Source organism: Ornithorhynchus anatinus, chromosome 15 (genome assembly GCF_004115215.2).
Source record: "Ornithorhynchus anatinus isolate Pmale09 chromosome 15, mOrnAna1.pri.v4, whole genome shotgun sequence".
Lineage (NCBI taxonomy): Eukaryota > Metazoa > Chordata > Mammalia > Monotremata > Ornithorhynchidae > Ornithorhynchus > Ornithorhynchus anatinus.
The window spans coordinates 3,392,688-3,412,572 of record NC_041742.1 but is presented as its reverse complement, the minus strand read 5'-3'; the positions used below and the strand labels follow the sequence as shown (position 1 = coordinate 3,412,572).

General features: G+C 43.8%; 1 protein-coding gene across 7 annotated transcripts in view; it reads left to right on the top strand.

The window, feature by feature from the left end:
* Window positions 1–19,885, top strand: part of TEX2 (testis expressed 2) — an 86,842-nt gene that overhangs the window by 40,543 nt on the left and 26,414 nt on the right. For 5 of the 7 annotated variants that reach the window (XM_007668081.4, XM_029079932.2, XM_029079930.2 and 2 more), the window contains one exon: window positions 4,749–6,396. In XM_007668081.4, the coding sequence (XP_007666271.2) occupies window positions 4,774–6,396 (1,623 nt within the window). In that variant the 5' untranslated portion in view covers window positions 4,749–4,773. Of the gene's footprint in view, window positions 1–1,842; window positions 1,892–1,975; window positions 2,066–4,748; window positions 6,397–19,885 lie in introns of those variants that run through there. The other 2 variants (XM_039914195.1, XM_029079931.2) reach the window with 2 other exon arrangements.

Below are 19,885 nucleotides of genomic sequence, written 5' to 3'. Positions count from 1 at the left end.
CCATCACCTTGCCCCTTCCTACCTCTCCTCCCTTCTCTCTTTCTACCGCCCACCCCGCACGCTCCGCTCCTCTGCCGCCCACCTCCTCACGGTCCCTCGCTCTCGCCTATCCCGCCGTCGACCCCTGGGTCACGTCCTCCCACGGTCCTGGAACGCCCTCCCTCCTCACCTCTGCCAAACTGATTCTCTTTCCCTCTTCAAAACCCTACTTAAAAATCACCTCCTCCAAGAGGCCTTCCCAGACTGAGCTCCTCTTCCCCCTCTACTCCCTCTGCCATCCCCCCTTCACTTCTCCGCAGCTAAAGCCTCATTTTCCCCTTTTCCCTCTGCTCCTCCCCCTCTCCCTTCCCATCCCCACAGCACTGTACTCGTCCGCTCAACTGTATATATTTTCGTTACCCTATTTATTTTGTTAATGAATTGTACATCGCCTCGATTCTATTTAGTTGCCATTGTTTTTACGAGATGTTCTTCCCCTTGACGCTGTTTATTGCCATCGTTCTCGTCTGTCCGTCTCCCCCGATTAGACCGTAAGCCCGTCAAACGGCAGGGACTGTCTCTATCTGTTGCCGACTTGTTCATCCCAAGCGCTTAGTACAGTGCTCTGCACATAGTAAGCGCTCAATAAATACTATTGAATGAATGAATGAATTAAATTATTGGGTGAAAGATCAGATGGTGGATTAAACTTTTGAAACCCAGGACTAATGCTGATATGTCTGTGGTTTTTATTTCTCATGCCACAGCCCTACATCTATCTCCTGACAAGGTGATTTTCATCCTTTACCCCACAATTTTAAATCAGTGGAACATTAGCAAACTCTATCAGAATAGTCAGCATGGGTAGGTGCTTTTGTGGGGAAGAGGAGGAGATTCCTTATAGGTTGCAGTTGCTGTGTTAACCCTGAACACAAATTCAGTAAGTAGCCCTTGGGACAGTTCTGGCGAACTCAATTACTAATGCCATCTAGATATAACTCTCTAATAATAATAATTGCAGTATTTGTTAAGCACTTACTGTGTACCAAGCACTGTACTAAGCACTGGGGGGGAATACAAGCAAATCGGGTTAGACGCAGTCTCTGTCCCACATCGGGCTCATGGATTTAATCCCCACTTTACAGATGAGGGAGCTGAGGCCCAGAGAAGTGAAGTGACTTGCCCAAGGCCACAAAGTCGACATGACAGAGCTGGCATTAGAACCCATGACCTTCTGATTCCCAGGCCTGTGCTCTATCCACTAGGCCATGTTGCTTCTCAATTTAACACATGCTATATACTTAGGACATGTCCATTCCCTGTGGCAAGTAGGTGATACAGGAGATCTGCTGAAGCGGATGTATTCTTTGCATGAATGTGATGGGTGGTGGGTGGAAGGATGGGCAAGGAGTAAGACGTAGAAGGAAGCAGAGAAAGAACTTGAATTTGACACTCTGCTGTCCTGCTGCTATGTTCAGTATTACTACCAGGAGAGAAAACAGGAATCTTTGTGGTTGCCTAGAAAGGGAGAATCAGTCCTCCCATTGTTACAGCATGAGGTAAGGTGGTAGAAATCAGATTATATAAATAAATTAGGGCAGAGGTTAATTCAGATCAAAAATTAGATTATGCTCACTGCCATCAAATGCATCAATACTTAACATTCAAGGAAAACTTTGTGTCTGATAAACTCTTTGTAAGCTGAAATATTTTTAGCATGCAATACTTAAAAGGTTATAGACTCATCATTCCCCCCCACCAACTCCCCTTCTCTCCCTCCCACCCCCGTAACTGGGCACGTGAGCTCTGGACAGCTTCCATAGCATTGTCACACTTAGAATTCTCTACTTCTTAAAATTCATTCTAGAACTACTGCTTTGGAATCCTGTCCACTGGGGACTGAGACTTTGAGGTTTGACCTAGTTTTTTTTTTTTTTATCAAGCCGTAATTGGTGTATATTCTCTGCCCCTATCGCCTTTTATGCTACTTAGAATTTCAGTACCTGATCTTTTCAGCCAACTAGTTCTGTGGTGATTGTATTCATGTAGTGCTTTTCATGTACTGTAAGGAGTGCCATGGAAAACAGTATGTTTTCTTATTGATTATTCTTAATGGGTTATGGGATAAAATAACTGTACTCTTAATGGGGAAAAAATAAAACACAGTTATTGCATTTGATTTTGCTGGTGGAGGGAACCTCTGGAGAGATAATTTTGCTGCTGAATTACAAATATTCCTGGGAACTTTGCTCACTAATGAAAACTGTTTTTTTGTCGAGAAAGGTTAGGCTTAAAGCTGAGTCAGTCTAACAGCATATGTTTCCCTTGCTTTTTTGGTGTCATATCCCTGCATTCTACCCTCATTTCCTTTTTTCTGGGGTGGAGAGGAATGGGACTATTTCTTTGCTTAGAAAATTGTTCCCTGAACTGATGTGGGAATTAAGGGGATCTAGTAGGTTTTTGATTGGGTAGGGTGAAGGAAAGTGGTATTCAGAACTGATAATCTTGAAAGAAAGGGAAGGTGCAATAGCTTTGGCTCCAACGCTGAGCATCTAAAGACTGGTAGCTTGTTGCAGCTGTCCTTGAGAGGAGTGGAAGGACCAAGAAACATGCATAACTAATTGGTCAAGATTCAGTGAGTTTTTGATGTGTGAATCAGCATTTTAGGATCTACTGAAGCACAAATGGATAATTGGAGAACTTTAATCAGGTTGAGACTGATATACAGTGTACTCTGAATATAATTGGTTATTGTTGGTATTGTAAGCGGCTCAAAGTATTATGTTCTATTTCACTGAGAAATTTTTCAAAGGTGTAATTATGACCCTGGAACATAAGTTGTTTTGAGAGGTGCTGTAAAATTGGCAATTCTCTTCTCTGTTTCATGGGTGCCAGGATTAAAACTCCCAACCTGATTCTGGGATGTTTTCCCAGAAGTATGGAAAACTGGGAAATATTTCCATTATATTATGTATTGGCAGACTCTAATTCAAATTTTGAAGTCTGTTTTGGCCAGTGTGTTTTTAAAATGTTGAGGAGAAACTGGACAAATGCCATAAAAAAGAGGGTTTGGAGGAGAGCAAGACAAATGATTAAAGGAGAAGGAAAATAGCATATGAGGAAAGGGTAAATAAATTAGTGTTTTGGGGCCTAATGGAAAGCAAATGGGTCTGGAAGTCAGGAAACCTTAGTTCTAATCCCAGTTCTGTCCCATCCAGCCAAGTCACTTTGGGCAAGTCACTTTCAGCCCTCTGACTTGCAGTTCCCTCTTTTGCAAAATGGGGACAAGATATCTGCTTTTCTTACTTCTTAGATGGCAAGCCCTGGGTGGGATCAATCACTTGTATTTACTGAGCGCTTTTTGTGTGCAGAGCACTGCACTAAGAGCTTGGGAGAGTACAGTAAAACAAAATAACAGACACACTCAGGGACTGTTTCCTATCTGATCATTTGTTTGTATCTCAGTACTCAGCACAGTGCTTTGGCATGGAGTAAGCGCTTAATAAATTCCATTGTTATTTTAATCTTCCTCAGAAATATTATATCGGTTAAACCCTCTCTCCCCTCACAGTCATCTTTGCTCCACCATTTTACTAACAACACGTGGGTAGGGGTTTAACTGATGCGGTATACCTGAAGGACTTTGATAAGGAAAATGGTTACTGTTTGCCCTTGTCAGGAAGGCCCAAGCAAGGGTGAATAAATTGCAGTGTGAATTGGCTGGATATTAAAACTTTCTGACTGTGAAGTTTAAACCTTTAGAAGTTATGGAATCGTCATCTCTGGAAATTGTGGTTTTGGCGGGTACTTTTAAGGCACATCTTCCTTGCATGGTCTAGGCTTTCATTTTAGTGCAGTTTTTAGCACAGTGTACTGCATAATGCATGTTTGCACATGTTTGTGTCAATGATCAACTCCCACCACATGCTCCAGAGGGGGTTTCTTTAATGTGCAGTTGCAGGTTGTTACCCACCAATCTAAGTCCCGATTTATAGGAAAACCAATTAAAATTTTGTTTATTGTCCCAGTTATCCCTTGAAGACATCTAAAGTCTGTGCACATGAGCTAAAATTTGATCAGTATAGTTTTCAAAAAAAAATTCACTTCCTCGTTTGCTATTAAAATGATTTACTTTGTTTAGTTCTCCTTGCTCTTACTGAAAATTAACCTTCTTCTAAATGCACCAGTTAAAATCTGCAGGTTGGTTCATTTAAAACATTGGTCACTGAACTAGTTTGACCACGAGATGATTGTCTGCCAAGTGAAGACATAAAACCCATCAGTATGTGGGTAAATGGGACAATAGTCATAGACTTTGTGGCTGTCTTGATTCCCTTCCAGTTCCTGGATTTTAGTGTTTCTTTTCAGGTGGAGTTAATCTTTGGTGGTTCCCATCATAAGGGAGCAACAATGTGCACTCCCCTGAATGATTATTTTCGGGAACCTCAAGGACGAGGGGAAGCATGGAAAAGCAACCGTACAGCTTTGGAAGGGTGGGTGTGAGTGGATTATGTGAAACATAGAGAAACGTTTCAGGATTTGCCTCTATGAGCGTTATTCACGATTAAATTTTCTCCAGATAAATGCCAATTATCCACTGAAGGGGGTAAAAAAATGCTGTCTTCAGGAAAAATGTAATTAGCAGGCTTCACAAAGAAAGCCCAGTTAGGCAGATCTGAAAATGACAGGGTCTGTTTTGGAGAAATTGGCTCTGATTTTTGTTTGTTTTTCCCGACATGGTTTTGTTTTTTGTTTTGTTTTTTTAACAGAGCCTGATGCCTGGTGAGGACGGCAATGACAAGTCTGAACAGTAGCCATGCAGAGAAAACCGGTGACATGCCCAAGCCAACAACCCCCAAGGTGCAGGTCCAGCGGTCCGTTTCCCGAGAGACCATCACTATTCACTTCTCGGCCTCCGGGAAGGAGGAGGAAGAGGAAGAGGAGGGGTTTAGGGAGTCCCCCAGTGAGGAGGTAGACGACCAAAGCATTGTAACTGGGCTCGAAGCAAAGGAAGACCTTGATTTTGAACATGGTGGCCATGACTTTGCAGGACCCGCTACCTTGCCTTATCTGGCAGCAAAGTCCCTAGCTTCATCTCCTGCCATTTTACCTGTCACCGGGGACACTGTAGAGCCATTGGAGCCCTTTCCTCCAGCTGCCCAAGTATTCAGTACGGTGCCATCGGCTCTTTTGCAGGCATCTTCCCCCCTCGCTCCCCTAGCTAGCTCACCCAGCGTGTCATCGCTCTCGGAGCAGAAGACCAGTTCTTCTTCCCCATTGTCCTCGCCTTCCAAGTCTCCTGTCCTCTCCTCCAGTGCCTCTTCCTCCACCCTCTCCAGTGCAAAACCTTTCATGAGCCTTGTCAAGTCCTTCTCCACAGATGTAGAGCCAAAAGACTCGCCGTCACCCCTGAGGCACAGGCACTTGATGAAGACTCTAGTGAAGTCTCTGTCCACAGACACTTCCAAACAAGAATCAGACACTGTGGCCTACAAGCCCCCCGACTCCAAACTGAACTTGCACTTGTTCAAGCAGTTCACTCAGCCACGCAACACGGGGGGAGATTCCAAAACTGCTCCCTCCTCTCCGCTGACATCTCCCTCGGAACCTCGCTCCTTTTTTAAAGTGCCCGAAATGGAGGCGAAAATAGAAGACACTAAACGGCGCCTGTCCGAAGTCATATATGAACCTTTCCAACTCCTCAGCAAAATTATGGGAGACGAAAGCAGCAGCCACAGGCCAAAAGCCTTATCTTCAAGTGCTTCGGAACTCTCCAATCTTTCCAGCTTAAATGGCCATTTGGAAAGCAATAACAACTACAGCATTAAAGAAGAGGAATGTGATTCAGAAGGGGACTGTTATGGAAGTGACTCAAACATCAGTAAAAATGACTCCACGAAGCCCGCTGAGGATCTGGCTCAAGAAACCTCTCACTCAAGCAGCACAAAGGATGTGAATTTGAAGGTTTCCCTGGCACTTGAAAAATGTTCGATGTCCGCCTTGGCGAGCAAAGAGGATGAGGAATTTTGTGAGCTGTACACCGAGGACTTTGATCTGGATACTGAGGAGGAAAACAGAGGGGATAAACCCATAGATACATCTTCCAAGTCACAGATGCGTGAGGAAAACGGTGCCGTTCTTGAGAGTGAAGATGAAGACGACCGGTGTGTGCCACAGCCTAATTTACCAATGAAGACGCTGTATTTATTTATAATGCTAGTCTATGCCTACTTTATAATCCCTCTTCCAAGCTATGTGAGTGGACTCTTTCTGGGAGTTGCCCTTGGATTTATGACTGCAGTTTGTGTAATTTGGTTTTTTACACCACCAAGTGCTCGAAAATATCCCAGGTTATATAAAAATATGAAACGTGGGAAAACAGAACCTCTGGATATCAAAGAGCCTGAAATACTGAAGGTAAGAGTATTTTAATTGAGCTTTTTCTTGGATTAGGGAGCACATTATGATTTCGAGCCTTGCTGTAGTTGAATACAAAAGTGTGTAAAACTGGCAGCATCCCAGTTGGTGCTGAGTAAAAGTGAAGAATGGCATGCTTGTGTAGCATAGTTGACTGGTGCAAAGAAAAGTAAAGTACTGATCAGACATGTCCTACTCTTCTCCAAAGACCTCAGGTTTTGAACAGAGCTTCATTCTCAGCATGGCCTAGTGGATAGAGCATGGGCCTGGGAGTCAGAAGGACTTGGGTTCTAATTCAGGCTCCGCTACTTGTCTGCTGGGTGACCTTGGGCAAATCACTTCACTTCTCTGGGCCTCAGTTACGTTACCTGAAAAATGGGGATTAAGAGTGTGAGCCCTATGTGAGACAGGGCCTGTGTCCAACCTGATGAAGTTGTAGCTATCCCAGCACTTTAGAACAGTTCTTGGCCCATAGTAAGGGCTTAATATGAACCATAATTGTTATTATCCCAGAGATGTAGGCAGGTGGCCCAAGGTGCCCTTGTTTTTTCCAGATGAAGTCACTGAAGCGCAAAGAATGATTTACTCAGGATTAGCCAGTAAATCAGTGGTGACAGAGCTCAGAAGCCTTTCTCTTAAGCTCCTGTTCTACCTGTGTCAGTTAAAGAAGTAAATTCTTTATGCATCTTGTAGAGTTGGTTCCATGAATTTTACTGGTCTAGAGAGGACGTGTCTTGAAAGACTAGATTTTCCAATTCCTGTGAATTTAGAGGCTTTCTCAACGCAAATCTTGTGGGATTGGGAAAGGGAGATTAGTCTCCTGAATAAATTTGCCACATAGATGAAACACATGAAAGGTTTCATCAGGGTGCAAAAATAGCCACCCTTGCTGCAATAAAATTCCAAGTGTTCTCTTCCCTTTGAACTTGGTTTGAAATAGTAATAACTGTGGTATTTGTTAAGCGCTTACTAAATGCCAGGTACTGTGCTAAGTGCTGGGGTGGTTCCAAACAAATCAGGTTGGACACAGTCCCTGTCTCCCATGGAGCTCAAAGTCCCAGTCCTCATTTTACGGGTGTGGTAACTGTGACACATGGAAGAAGTGATTTGCCCAAGGAAGGTCACACGGCAGACAATTAATGAAGCTGGGATTAGAACCCTTGACCTTCTGACTCCCAGGCCCCATGCTCTATCCACTACGCCATCCTGGGTGATACAGGTACCTGATTCATAATTATAATTGTCTTTTGTATTTAAAGATGACTGGTGTGTTCTAATGGAAAGAGCACAGGCCTGGGGGTCAGAGGACATGGGTTCTATTCCCAACTCTTCCACTTGCTGTGTGACCTTGAGCAAGTCCCTGTGCCTCAGTTTGCTCATCTGTAAAAGTGTTTAAATCCTACTCCCTCTTACCTAGACTGTGAGCCCCATGCAGGACAGGGACTGTGTTGTATCTGCCACAGTGCTTAGGACAGTGCCTCACCCCTCGAAAGCGCTTAACAAATTCCATAATTATTAATTGCTATCGTGATGTTGCCGATGGAGAAATTTGCCTGTGAAAGCGGCTGAATAACCTGATGCACGGCTGTCTGACTCAAACAGCCAATTACATATAACCAACTGAGTGGGGAAAGAAGTATCATTTCATCCCCATGTAAGGAGCCCTAAGCTCATTACTCCTCATCTTTATGTCAGTGAGTGTGGGTTGGGGTTGGCATCGCCCCATCTCAGGCTGATGACACGCTATCGTGACACCACTGCTCTTGCGCCTGCTCTTCACCGGCTTCGCCGGAGCCAGGGGTAGTCTGGCTTCTTCTGGAAGCGGGCAGAGAGCAGCGGTGGCGATTGTGGAATTGGAGGGGAGATTGGAAAGAAGTGTATTCATTCATTCATTCAATAGAATTTATTGAGCACTTACTATGTGCAGAGCACTGTACTAAGCGCTTGGGATGAACAAGTCGGCAACAGATAGAGACAGTCCCTGCCGTTTGACGGGCTTACGGTCTAATTGGGGGGGAGATGGACAGACAAGAACGATGGCAATAAATAGAGTCAAGGGGAAGAACATCTCGTAAAAACAATGGCAACTAAATAGAATCGAGGTGATGTACATTTCATTAACAAAATAAATAGGGTAACGAAAATATATTCAGTTGAGCGGACGAGTACGGTGCTGAGGGGATGGGAAGGGAGATGGGGAGGAGCAGAGGGAAATGGGGGGAAAAGAGGGTTAAGCTGCGGAGAGGCCAAAGGGGGCGGTAGAGGGAGTAGAGGGAGAAGGGGAGCTCAGTCTGGGAAGGCCTCTTGGAGAAGGTGAGTTTTAAGTAGGGTTTTGAAGAGGGGAAGAGAATTAGTTTGGCGGAGGTGAGGAGGGAGGGCGTTCCGGGACCGCGGGAGGACGCGGCCCAGGGGTCGACGGCGGGATGGGCGAGACCGAGGGACGGTGAGGAGGTGGGCGGCAGAGGAGCGGAGCGTGCGGGGTGGGTGGTAGAAAGAGAGAAGGGTGGAGAGGTAGGAAGGGGCAAGGTGATGAAGAGCCTTGAAGCCTAGAGTGAGGAGTTTTTGTTTGGAGCGGAGGTCGATAGGCAACCACTGGAGGTGTTTAAGAAGGGGAGTGACACGCCCAGATCGTTTCTGCAGGAAGATGAGCCGGGCAGCGGAGTGAAGAATAGACCGGCGCGGGGCGAGAGAGGAGGAAGGGAGATCAGAGAAAAGGCTGACACGGTAGTCTAGCCGGGATATAACAAGAGCCCGTAGCAGTAAGGTAGCCGTCTGGGTGGAGAGGAAAGGGCGGATCTTGGCGATATTGTAGAGGTGAAACCGGCAGGTCTCGGTAACGGATAGGATGTGTGGGGTGAACGAGAGAGACGAGTCAAGGATGACACCGAGATTGCGGGCCCGAGAGACGGGAAGGATGGTCGTGCCATCCTCGGTGTTAGGGAAGTCTGGGAGAGGACCAGGCTTGGGAGGGAAGATGAGGAGCTCAGTCTTGCTCATGTTGAGTTTTAGGTGGCGGGCCGACATCCAGGTGGAGACATCCTGGAGGCGGGAGGAGATGCGAGCCTGAAGGAGGGAGGGGGAGAGGACGGGGCGGAGATGTAGATCTGCGTGTCATCTGCATAGAGATGGTAGTCAAAGCCGTGAGAGCGAATGAGTTCACCAAGGGAGTGAGTGTAAATGGAGAACAGAAGAGGGCCAAGAACTGACCTTTGAGGAACTCTAACAGTTAAGGATGGGAGGGGGAGGAGGCGCCTGCGAAGGAGACCGAGAATGATCGGCCAGAGAGATAAGAGGAGAACCAGGAGAGGACGGAGTCCGTGAAGCCAAGGTGAGATACGGTATAGAGGAGGAGGGGATGTTCGACAGTTTCAAAGGCAGCAGAGAGGTCAAGGAGGATTAGAATGGAGTAGGAGCCATTGGATTTGGCAAGGAGGAGGTCATGTGTGACCTTAGACAGAGCAGTCTCGGTAGAGTGGAGAGGACGGAAGCCAGATTGGAGGGGGTCCAGGAGAGAATGGGAGTTAAGGAATTCTAAGCAGCGATTGTAGACAACTCGTTCTAGGATTTTGGAAAGGAAGGGTAGTAGGGAGATAGGGTGATAACTGGAAGGGGAAGTGGGGTCAAGAGCGGGTTTTTTTTAGGATGGGGGAGACATGGGAGAAGTGTAGAAAGAGGAGATGGTGATGGAGGAGGCAGAGATATCAGTGATGGAGGGAGGAGAGTGAAGTAGCAACAGTAGGTGTGACAGAGAGAAGGAAGAGGGTCTCAAAGGTAGAACAGGTCTTGAGCCCTTAATTAGCAGGGCCCTTGGCCCCTAACATGTTATCAAGAGTAGGAACTCTGGGTGGATCCAATTCCAGTCCCTCACAGAGCAGAGTTTTGGGCCTCACTTATCATTCTGTGTATCTTTCCCCAGGTTAGAGTATGCACTCCTTATAGCACAGGATGGTGTTTCAATTGATCGATATATTTACCTCAGTGATTTGCACGTGTGCCAAGAAAGCAATAACCACCTACTTAACTCAGTAACTAATTTCTGGAAAGTGCTGCTGTACATGCTCAGAATGGCTGGGAGTTATAATCCCAGAAGTTGGGGACAGTTGCACATGAGCAAAGTTTCCTCACACACATGGTGGGCCTTCCCTGGAAATCAGGCCAGGCCTTCTTCCAGATGTAATTCACTCCCTAATCAGTGGTGCCCAGTGACTCGCAGTCAATCAGCAGTATTTATCGTAATTATAATCATGATAATAAATGCGATATTAAGCACTTATTATGTGCCAGGTGCTATACTGACCACCGGAGTAGGTGATTGGGTTGGACATAGTCCCTGTACCACCTGGGGCTTACAGTTTTAATTCCCATTTTACAGATGAGCAAACTGAGGCCCAGAGAAGTGAAGTGACTTACCCAAGGTCACACAGCAGACAAATGGAGAAGCTGGGATTAGAACCCAGGTCTTCTGAGCCCCAGGCCTGTGCTCTTTCTATTAGGCCATCCTGCTTTTTTATTGAGCTCTTTCTGTGTGCAGGGCATTGTACTAAGCACTCGGGAGAGCACATTACAATAGAGTTGGTAGACATGATCTCTGCCTACAAGGAATTTCCAGTTTTGTGTTCTCCCTTGGTTTGGAAAGCCCCAGACTGCAGGAGCACCAGCAAAGTGTCTGACCCAGATCGAGAACCTGTTATTGCCTCCCAACCTTGCCCCCTGCCTGGACTGTCCCGTGCAAAGGCGCTGCCACACCCCCAACTGCTGGTCTTGGGAATATTGACCCCCTAAAGCACCCAGTGGTCGCTGTTCCCACTCCTCCAGAAACCACAGAGGCAGCCATGGTGATACTACTCATCTAGGCAAGTAAACACATATTTCCCTGTTGGTTTTTGCACATGCAGCAGAAGGAGTTATTCAACTTCCTGGGCAATAACTACAGTTCAGCCTTTCTGCTGGAGGTTGCGGGTTTATTAGAGTCCATGAAAACGGATACTTTGGGCAGTCATTATCTGCCCTCCCCATTTTGTGTCATTAGTTTTTTCTAAATTTTATGTAATCTCATAGAAAATATGTATTTAGAGATTATTTTCCTTTGGCAGCCCCACCCCAAGAAGTCACCTTCCCCACCCCTCCACTGCATGCATGCCGTTAGCTTCCAGGCCCAAAATAAGAATTCAGACCCATGTCAGTGGATAGTGGGAAAACAGTGAAGCAACAATGAAAATTTAGCCCAACTCATTCATTTGGAGAGCTTTCACACATGAGGTGTAATTCTGTAAATGTAAGACTTTGGCAAAGGAAAGATGTGGTAGGGATCTCATCATCCCACTAGGGCAGGACTGTCTGGTTTTGTTTTTTAATGTATGTTTCTCTCTTGGTTTTTTTCTCCCTTTATTTTCTGGAGAGGTTTCCCTGTCAGTTGAATTGTCTGTCTGAAGCTACATTTTAGCTTTATTCTTCAGAGTTAATGGGAGCATTGTTGAAGAACCTGACATTTTCTAGTCCGGGAAAGAGCCCCGAGCACTAGAAGGTGACCTCTTGCTTTTCAAGAGCCAGGTGCAATGACTTGCATCAGCAGTTACTCCTAAGCATGGCTGGCTGCTATGGGAACAGAGGAGTGGGAGTAATAATATTTATTTAGTAGGTGCTTACTTTGAGCAGAGCACTGTACTAAGTGCTGGGAAAGAATAGAGAGGAGGGAATTAGATAGTTTCTGCCAGTGCAGGAGCTAACAATCCAAGAGTAGCTATGTAACCTCTCTTCAGGTGATGCTGCTGGGGATAATGATAATAATAAATTATTATGGTATTTGTTAAGCGCTTACTATGTGCCTTTATTTTTTTGGTTACTAGTTCCTTTATTATTATCAATCCCAGGAAAGAAAAATGTCAACTATTTCAGTCTTCTTTCCATCCACTGCAAATGTGTTAAAACTTGCAGTTGTCATGGTCTTTGTTTTCTTGACAAAACAAAGGCCCAAGGATTTTGGAGCAAATTAAACCAAAGTGATCTTTGGAAGGCCATATGATTCGACTTAGATTTGCGTATTTCGGACACATAATCAGGACTAATTCTCTGGAGAAGACACTAATGCTAAGAAAAGTCCAGGGAAAGCATGGAAGAGGCAGACCAGCAGCTAGATGGATAGAGACCATAACAGCGATAATGGAAGAACCATTAGAAAGGCTGTGGATTATGCCAGAGGACAGGACATTCTGGAGAAAGTATATCCATGGAATCAGTATGAATCGGAAATGACTCGATAGCACTTAATAATAATGGTAATCAGGTTGGACACAGTCCCTGTCCCACCTGGGGCTCACAGTCTTAATCCCCATTGAACAGATGAGGTAACTGAGGCCCAGAAAAGTTAAGTGACTTGCCCAAGGTCACAGCAGGCAAGTGCTGTCCTCTTCAGACCACCCCATCAGTCCCATCCCCATGCAGATAGAAGCATAGTAATGCTGGAAAGTGAGATGAGCCAATCTTGATACTCAGAAGAGGGAGGATTTTAACTTAAGTGTCTTGTCATTTTTTTCCTCTTTTAGGGAGGCACAAGTTATTTCATATGGTGCATATGGTGCCTCTCCCCACACCCTGGTCAAAGAAAAGACAAGTGACGGAGCTGGGATTAGAACCCAGGTCCTTCTGACTTCCAGGCCCTTGCTCTTTCCACTAGGGCATGTTGCTTCTCTGGGTGTAGCTTGATAGTGAAGTGTTTTAGGAAACCAGCTGCAAGGAGGGCAAAAGAAGAGCTTGCCATGCAGTTTTCAGTCTCTCCAGCACTGAAGATGCCAGGCTTTAGTAGGTAAAGCCCAAAATACTGTCCCCACACCATCCTCTGACCACCCACAAGAGGAAGCATTTGTACCCTGGCAGCTGCAGGGAGGGCTGAAGAAGATAGCTTGTTGCCTGTTTTAAGTGGGACATTCAAGCCCTTTGATGCCTTGACCGGATAGTTGCCTGAAAGGTGGCTAACTGTTTTAACTTTTTCCGGGTGGTGGTATTAGGTTCTTTTGGACTTCATTCCTTTTTGAGAGTTAAGGCTCTTTTTAGGTATGTTGCTTCCCCCAGTTTTAGGTTCTGATTTGGGAAGGTGGCAGAGCGAAGCAGATCAGTGAAGTATGGAAAGGTTCTTTGCTAAAATCTCAAGAGACATGCTCTAGGCTGAGTCCACAGAAAGGAGGTAGGGGAGAAAGAAAAAAAAATAGTGACTGCAAAAGAGTTTCAGGGAATATTTTTCTGGGCCTGAAACTGTCAGTAAATCTTCAGTGCAGTTTTCTCCAGCTTCTAGTATCACCCTTTTTTTAGAACTGTTTTTGAATGAAGCCTGAAGAGCAATATTGGGTCCAGTTCAAAAAATGAAAACTGATTCTTTAATAGTCTCTTGGCTGCCTTGATCTCTCCTTTCATCTCCGCTCCAACACGCACTTGTACAATTAATAGAAGTGAAGTATTTCAAAACAGTAGATTTTGGGGGACCCTGAACCCATTCTCGAATTTGATATTTTAAAAGCGTAACTGTGTGTGGGACACACTGTCAGTCTTGAAAAGTAGTTTTGTTTTGGACTTGTAAATTTCGATTTGATTGCATTAAAAACCTTCCTCCAGCTTCAGAAGCCAGTATTTGAAAGAGGCCTAAAGATAATGCCAGCGTAGGCGATCTTAGCATGAATAGAGAAAAGGAGCGAGGATTGCTTTGTGTTGGTCTTCAGCAGCAAGCCATGAGCCTTGTGAAAAGAAACTGATCTTATTTTTTCATCTCACTCTAATATAAGTACCCTTGGCACTAGAGGTCATTTTTCTGGGCTGTCAAGGAATGAACCACCAGGCCAAAACCATTTCTCAATTTCAGCCCCCAGCTTTCTTCTCCAAGTGAGTCACTTACATAGGCTAAACACATTTCCAAAGTATGCAAATTCACCAGTAGGCACCCTTGGGGATTGCTCTGTTTCATCCCACAACACTTAAGTATCTATCCACGTGTAATTTATTTTCTTGTCTGTCTCCCCTTCTTGTGTGCAAGCTCCTCTTGGGCGGGGATCTTATCTGACTACTCTGTTGCATTGTATTCTCCCAAGTGCTTATTACAGTGCTCTAGATACAGAATGTGCTCAATAAATACCATTGATATTGCTGGGCTGAACTCATTGAGATGTGGCCAGAGGGTCTCAGCTGGAAATGAGTGGACACCAGTCTATGACTCACTGAGTTCAATTTAGTAAAATTCCCATGTTTGGTGGTAGATTGTGATATGGATGCCAGTTGGGATGTACTTTTACTATCTGGAAAACATCAGGAATGTTGGAGGAGAGGCCATGTGAGGCCCAACTCTTCTGCCCCATTATTGTGGACTAGAGATTTTGTTCCTCTGGGTTAGGGGCCCTTCTGGCAACCCCTCCTGTCCTTATGAGGAGGGTGGATAATAGAGGGTTGGGTGGTTTGAGGAGTTGATCTGAACCCATTTGACAATACTTTGATCTAGGATTTGCCCCTGCTTGGCACAGTTATTTATGTTTTGATTGTCTAAAACTGATGAGTAATTTTATCTTTAAAACCCACAAAGTTTTTATGACAATGGATTATTGTCTATTTTAATTTGTCTCTTCCCCAGTGCTTTGTACACGGCTTAACACTTGGGAAGCCCATAGCAAATATCATTATTAGTACTAGGTGCCAATCTTTCATTTGTAATTCAGGAACAAACTTGAGGCAGGGATTCATAAAAGTGTCAAGAAGTTGTGGGGTTTGGGGCGAGATATAGCAGAAAGGGGTCTTGTCTCCAGGTCAGAGATGGAGGGGTGAGATTCCCAGGGAGAGAATCCCTCACTCACCTGTTGAACTGACATGGGAAAGAAAAGCCTTCCAACTGTCCTGGGTGAAGATGGCCTGGACAGCCTGCCGAGAGGTGAAGGAATGAGAAGAGGAGGAATGAGAGAAGCTGTTTTCTCTCCTCTTCTTCCCTCCTCTTCCCCAGGGCAGCTTTCCCCCTCCTGCTGCCTTATTTTCTGCTCCATCCTCTTCCTGTATGTATGCTTTCTCCTTCCTCTGCAGTCAGCAGGGAACTTATTACTCTCCCTGTATGATCCCTCTCATCCTGAAGTGGAGGTGCACCTCATCCAACCATAGTTTTCTCGTTATATTTATTTAGTTTTTTAGAATGCAAAGTGTCCTAAAGAACCTAAGCTTGGAAATGTGCCCTGAAATTCCAAGACAGCCCTGCCTAAATCAGGATAATAATAATGTTGGTATTTGTTAAGCGCTTACTATGTTCTAAGCGCTGGGGTAGATACAGGGTAATCAGGTTGTCCCACGTGAGGCTCACAATCTTAATCCCCATTTTCCAGATGAGGTAACTGAGGCCCAGAGAAGTGAAGTGACTTGCCCACAGTCACACAGCTGACAAGTGGCAGAGCTGGGATTCGAACCCATGACCTCTGACTCCCAAGCCTATGCTCTTTCCACTGAGCCATGCTGCTTCTCGGGATGTCTGCAGAACATAAGAGCAGGAAAACTGTTCTGGGTGATTCTAATATTGGCTAGATTAGCCACAACTGGAGAGTTTTCTGACCTTGATAATGGAGAGAGAAATATGGTGGCAGGGCCTTTTGGAAGCTCTGAATTATAGACTGTCGGTACAGCAGCAGTCCTAGTATTCGAGTGCAGGGTGGGAAGCAGTCTGACCTACTGGAAAGAGCATGGGTCTGGAAATCAGAAGACCTGGGTTCTAATTCCAGCTCCACCTGCTGTGTGGCCTTGGGCAAGTCACTTCACTTCTCTGTACTTCAGTTCCCCCATCTCAGTGGAAAGAGCCTGGGCTTCAGAGTCAGAGGTCATGGGTTCGACTCCCGGCTGTGCCACTTGTCAGCTATGTGACTGTGGGTAAGTCACTTAACTTCTCTAGGCCTCAGTTACCTCATCTGGAAAATGGGGATTAACTGTGAGCCTCACGTTGGACAACCTGATTACCTTGTATCTACCCCAGCGCTTAGAACAGTGCTCTGCACATAGAGCTTAACAAATACCAACATTATTATTATTATTCCTTCTGAGACTGTGAGCCTCATGTGGGACTTGATGATTTTGTGAACTAGTTTAGTGGTTCCCTAAGCCCATTTTCATTTCAACTGGAAGCCTCATTCTTGTTCCAGCTCATGCAACTCTTCCAAACTTCACCCTCTCTCAAAAGGGTGAATGTAGTACTTATACTAGCAATTTAACCACCCCACTGAAGTTTGTTGTGATCTACTTAGAGCCAGACATACACACTCCTAAACCCATCAGGGAATTTCAAAGAAACCACTGACCTTTAACAAATGAGAATCACAAGATCAGTGTGCATAGTTAGACAGCTGCAGAGTAGCTGACTGACTGTATACCCATTGTTCCAAAGCACTTGCTTGATGTTCCCATTTTTATAAGGTTAAGAACAAAAAGAAATAGTGATAAAGCTTCACTTGCTGAGGCTTGCACTGAAGGTATCAGCAGGACTACTTTTTGATGGCAGAAGGGCTAAAATGAAATGAGAATTACAGTTATGATGCCTCTCTTTACTCCAAACTCCCTCTATTTATTTCTTGACAGAGAATCAGTGAATCATTTCTGTGATATTCCAAATTAAGCGTTAGAGTAATTGAACTAGAGGAAATGCCAAGAAAAAACAAAAACCTAGTGACCCTCAAATGTGTTCTATGTAAAAATATTTCCTCAGGGGTTTTTTCTGATGGTGAAGTACATTATGTGATTTCTTGAGGAGTTTTTGCCATGATAATAGGGTAGTAACCTATTTTTTGAAGTTTTTTTATGGTCTCTGCAGAAATTAAATTATTTTTTAAAAGGAATTTTCAATTCTGTAAATGGATATGAGGCCACGATTTACTTTCCGATTAGGCCATCCAATAGAGATAATTCAGAGAATAAGCCAGGGCACTTATAATTAGTTAGAAACTTCACCCAGCTTAATATTGATTTTTTTTCCTCTCCGCAGAGAGTGAGATTCATGTCAGAGAAAACTCCCCCACCCACACACACAACTGCCAATAATAGTGTTTTGTTTCTTTCACATCAAGTCACGCTTGTTGATGAGTACAAATGAGCATTTTTGGTTCAGTCCTGCTGATAAATGCTCTGCACTGCTACCATCAACAAATTATATCACGGTAGTTAGTTTTTTATCTTCAGATTAATTTTGAGAGGGGACTTAAAGGATTCCACATTTTCCAGAAGGATGCTCCTGGTCACATCATGGCTGTAAAGGAGTGCTTTGTTTCCTTTATAAAGTTACATCCTAGACTCTGTTTTCATTTATAGGTCATAATATATTGAAATAAAAATGTATTTGTTTAAAGGTGTTAGGTTCAAGATTCCAAAATCCAAAGGTCCACTTAGTTTCCCTTGACCAGATATAAAAGAAAAAGAAAAATCATTAAATAAGATCTCTTTATTCCAAGCGTGACTCAGTTTCCTAAAAGTGAGAGCAGTATCTCTCACTTTTCATTGGGAAAAAAAATACATGTTGGGGTATCATCAGCAGCATTTATTAAGCTCCTATTGTGTATGCTCTGCACCAAGTAAGCACTCAGTACCACTGATTGATTGCAGAGCACTGTTCTAGACATCTGAGGAATATCCTTAGAACTAAGATACTCCCCTACTTTCAAGGAGCTTACAATCCATGGAGATTAGTGGACCCAATGTGCCAGTTATATACATACAAAATATAGAGCAGTTTAAATCCACAGTGTTGATTTTACTATAGAGCTAGAGATGTATTTTGAGTGGGGTTTGCATTGGATCAACATGTAATAGACCTACAAGATTGATCTAGAAGCACCATGGCCTTAGTGGGTAGAACATGGGCCTGAAAGTCAGAAGGACTTGAATTTTAATCTTACCTCTGCCATTTGTTGGCTATGTGACCTTGGGGAAGTCACTTGACTTCTTAGAACTTTAGTTTCCTTATCTGTAAAATGGGGATGAAGACTGTGAGCCCCATGGGGGACAGGGATCGTCTCCAACCCAGTTGGTTTGTACACGGCCTGGCACATAGTAAGAGCTTAACAAATACCACCACCACCATCATCATCATCATTACGATTATTGTTATTAATAATATTCTAACTTTTACTGTGGCACATTGCTGTACAGTTCTGTCACTGGGTGGCCATTGGTTGTGTTGTTAGGGCCTAGGGTCGGAAGCTCCAGTGAATGCCTTTGCAGGGAACTATCGACTTTTGTGACCTAGAGGCAAATCATATGATAACCTTGTTGCTTAACTGCAGAAGGTGATAGGAAAGCATATGCCAGGTCATTTTCCTGGGTTTTAAACCTCAGCAAAAACAAGCTTCAGCTCCTGCAACCTCTAGGGAACCATATATGCTGCAAATTCCATTGAACACAATTTCTTTTTCATCTGAAAGAAGACTGTTTTTAATCCTCCAATATAAACCTTTCAGCCGCATTTTAGGATTTCCAGGATCTCAGCAGTATGTTACAAATACTGTGAACTTTTCAACCTATGAATTACAAATTCTTTCTCCTACAATACTAAAAACCCAGAATGATTCATATTTTTACTTTATTTCTTGATACCTAATAAAACTTCTTTTTTTCTGTGAACTTATATTTCAAAAAAATTTTACAAAATTTTCTTGATTTGATACTGTGGATATTAAGATGATCGTGTGTGTGTGTGTGTGTGTTTCAAGCAGTAGAAACCTGATGCTTGGGGTAGAAGCTAAATAATAGCCAAAGAATCCGATTTTCAGATTCACCAAAGTAACCTCCTGCCCAAAGTGATCCATTTTAGTATGGCCTTTTGGATCATATTTCTAATTTTTAGTTTGCATATGAGCTAAAGCAATTTAATGGTCACTAAAACTGAAGGTCTAACATTTTCCTATTTTGACTTCAAGCAGTGCTGAGAATTTACTTCATAATTTCTTCCAGGAAATTCAGAGTTTGGGAATAAATAATGTGAAGAGCCAAATATGATACTAATTTATATACTAGTCAACACTAATCACTTTTACCCCACTGGTCAACAATGCAGAACTATTCCTAAGTTAGTTAAGGAGATCTTGGTGTATAAACTCCTGTTTTCTGGTTTATGCATTATACATCAAGTTTTTCTTTTTAAACCATTGGCTTATTTAAATAATAACGGTATTTATTAAGGACTTATTAAGTGTAGAACACTGTACTAAGCACTGGGGGAGATACAAGATAAGCAGACTGGACACAGGCCCTGTCCCTTATGGGACTCAGAGGGTAAGTAATGAACCTTTTGACCATAATGAATAGATTTCCAAATGCTTGGATATAAAAAGAATCTTATTCAGTGAACATTAATATTGATTATCCCTTTTAAAGTAAATATTTGTCTTGGCAAACTATGTGATCATTTTGTTTCACATAAGTCAATCTCTCCGCCATCATATTCCATTATTTCAGTGCAATATTAAGCATGAGATGGTAGGTTTTTCCCTCAGGAGGA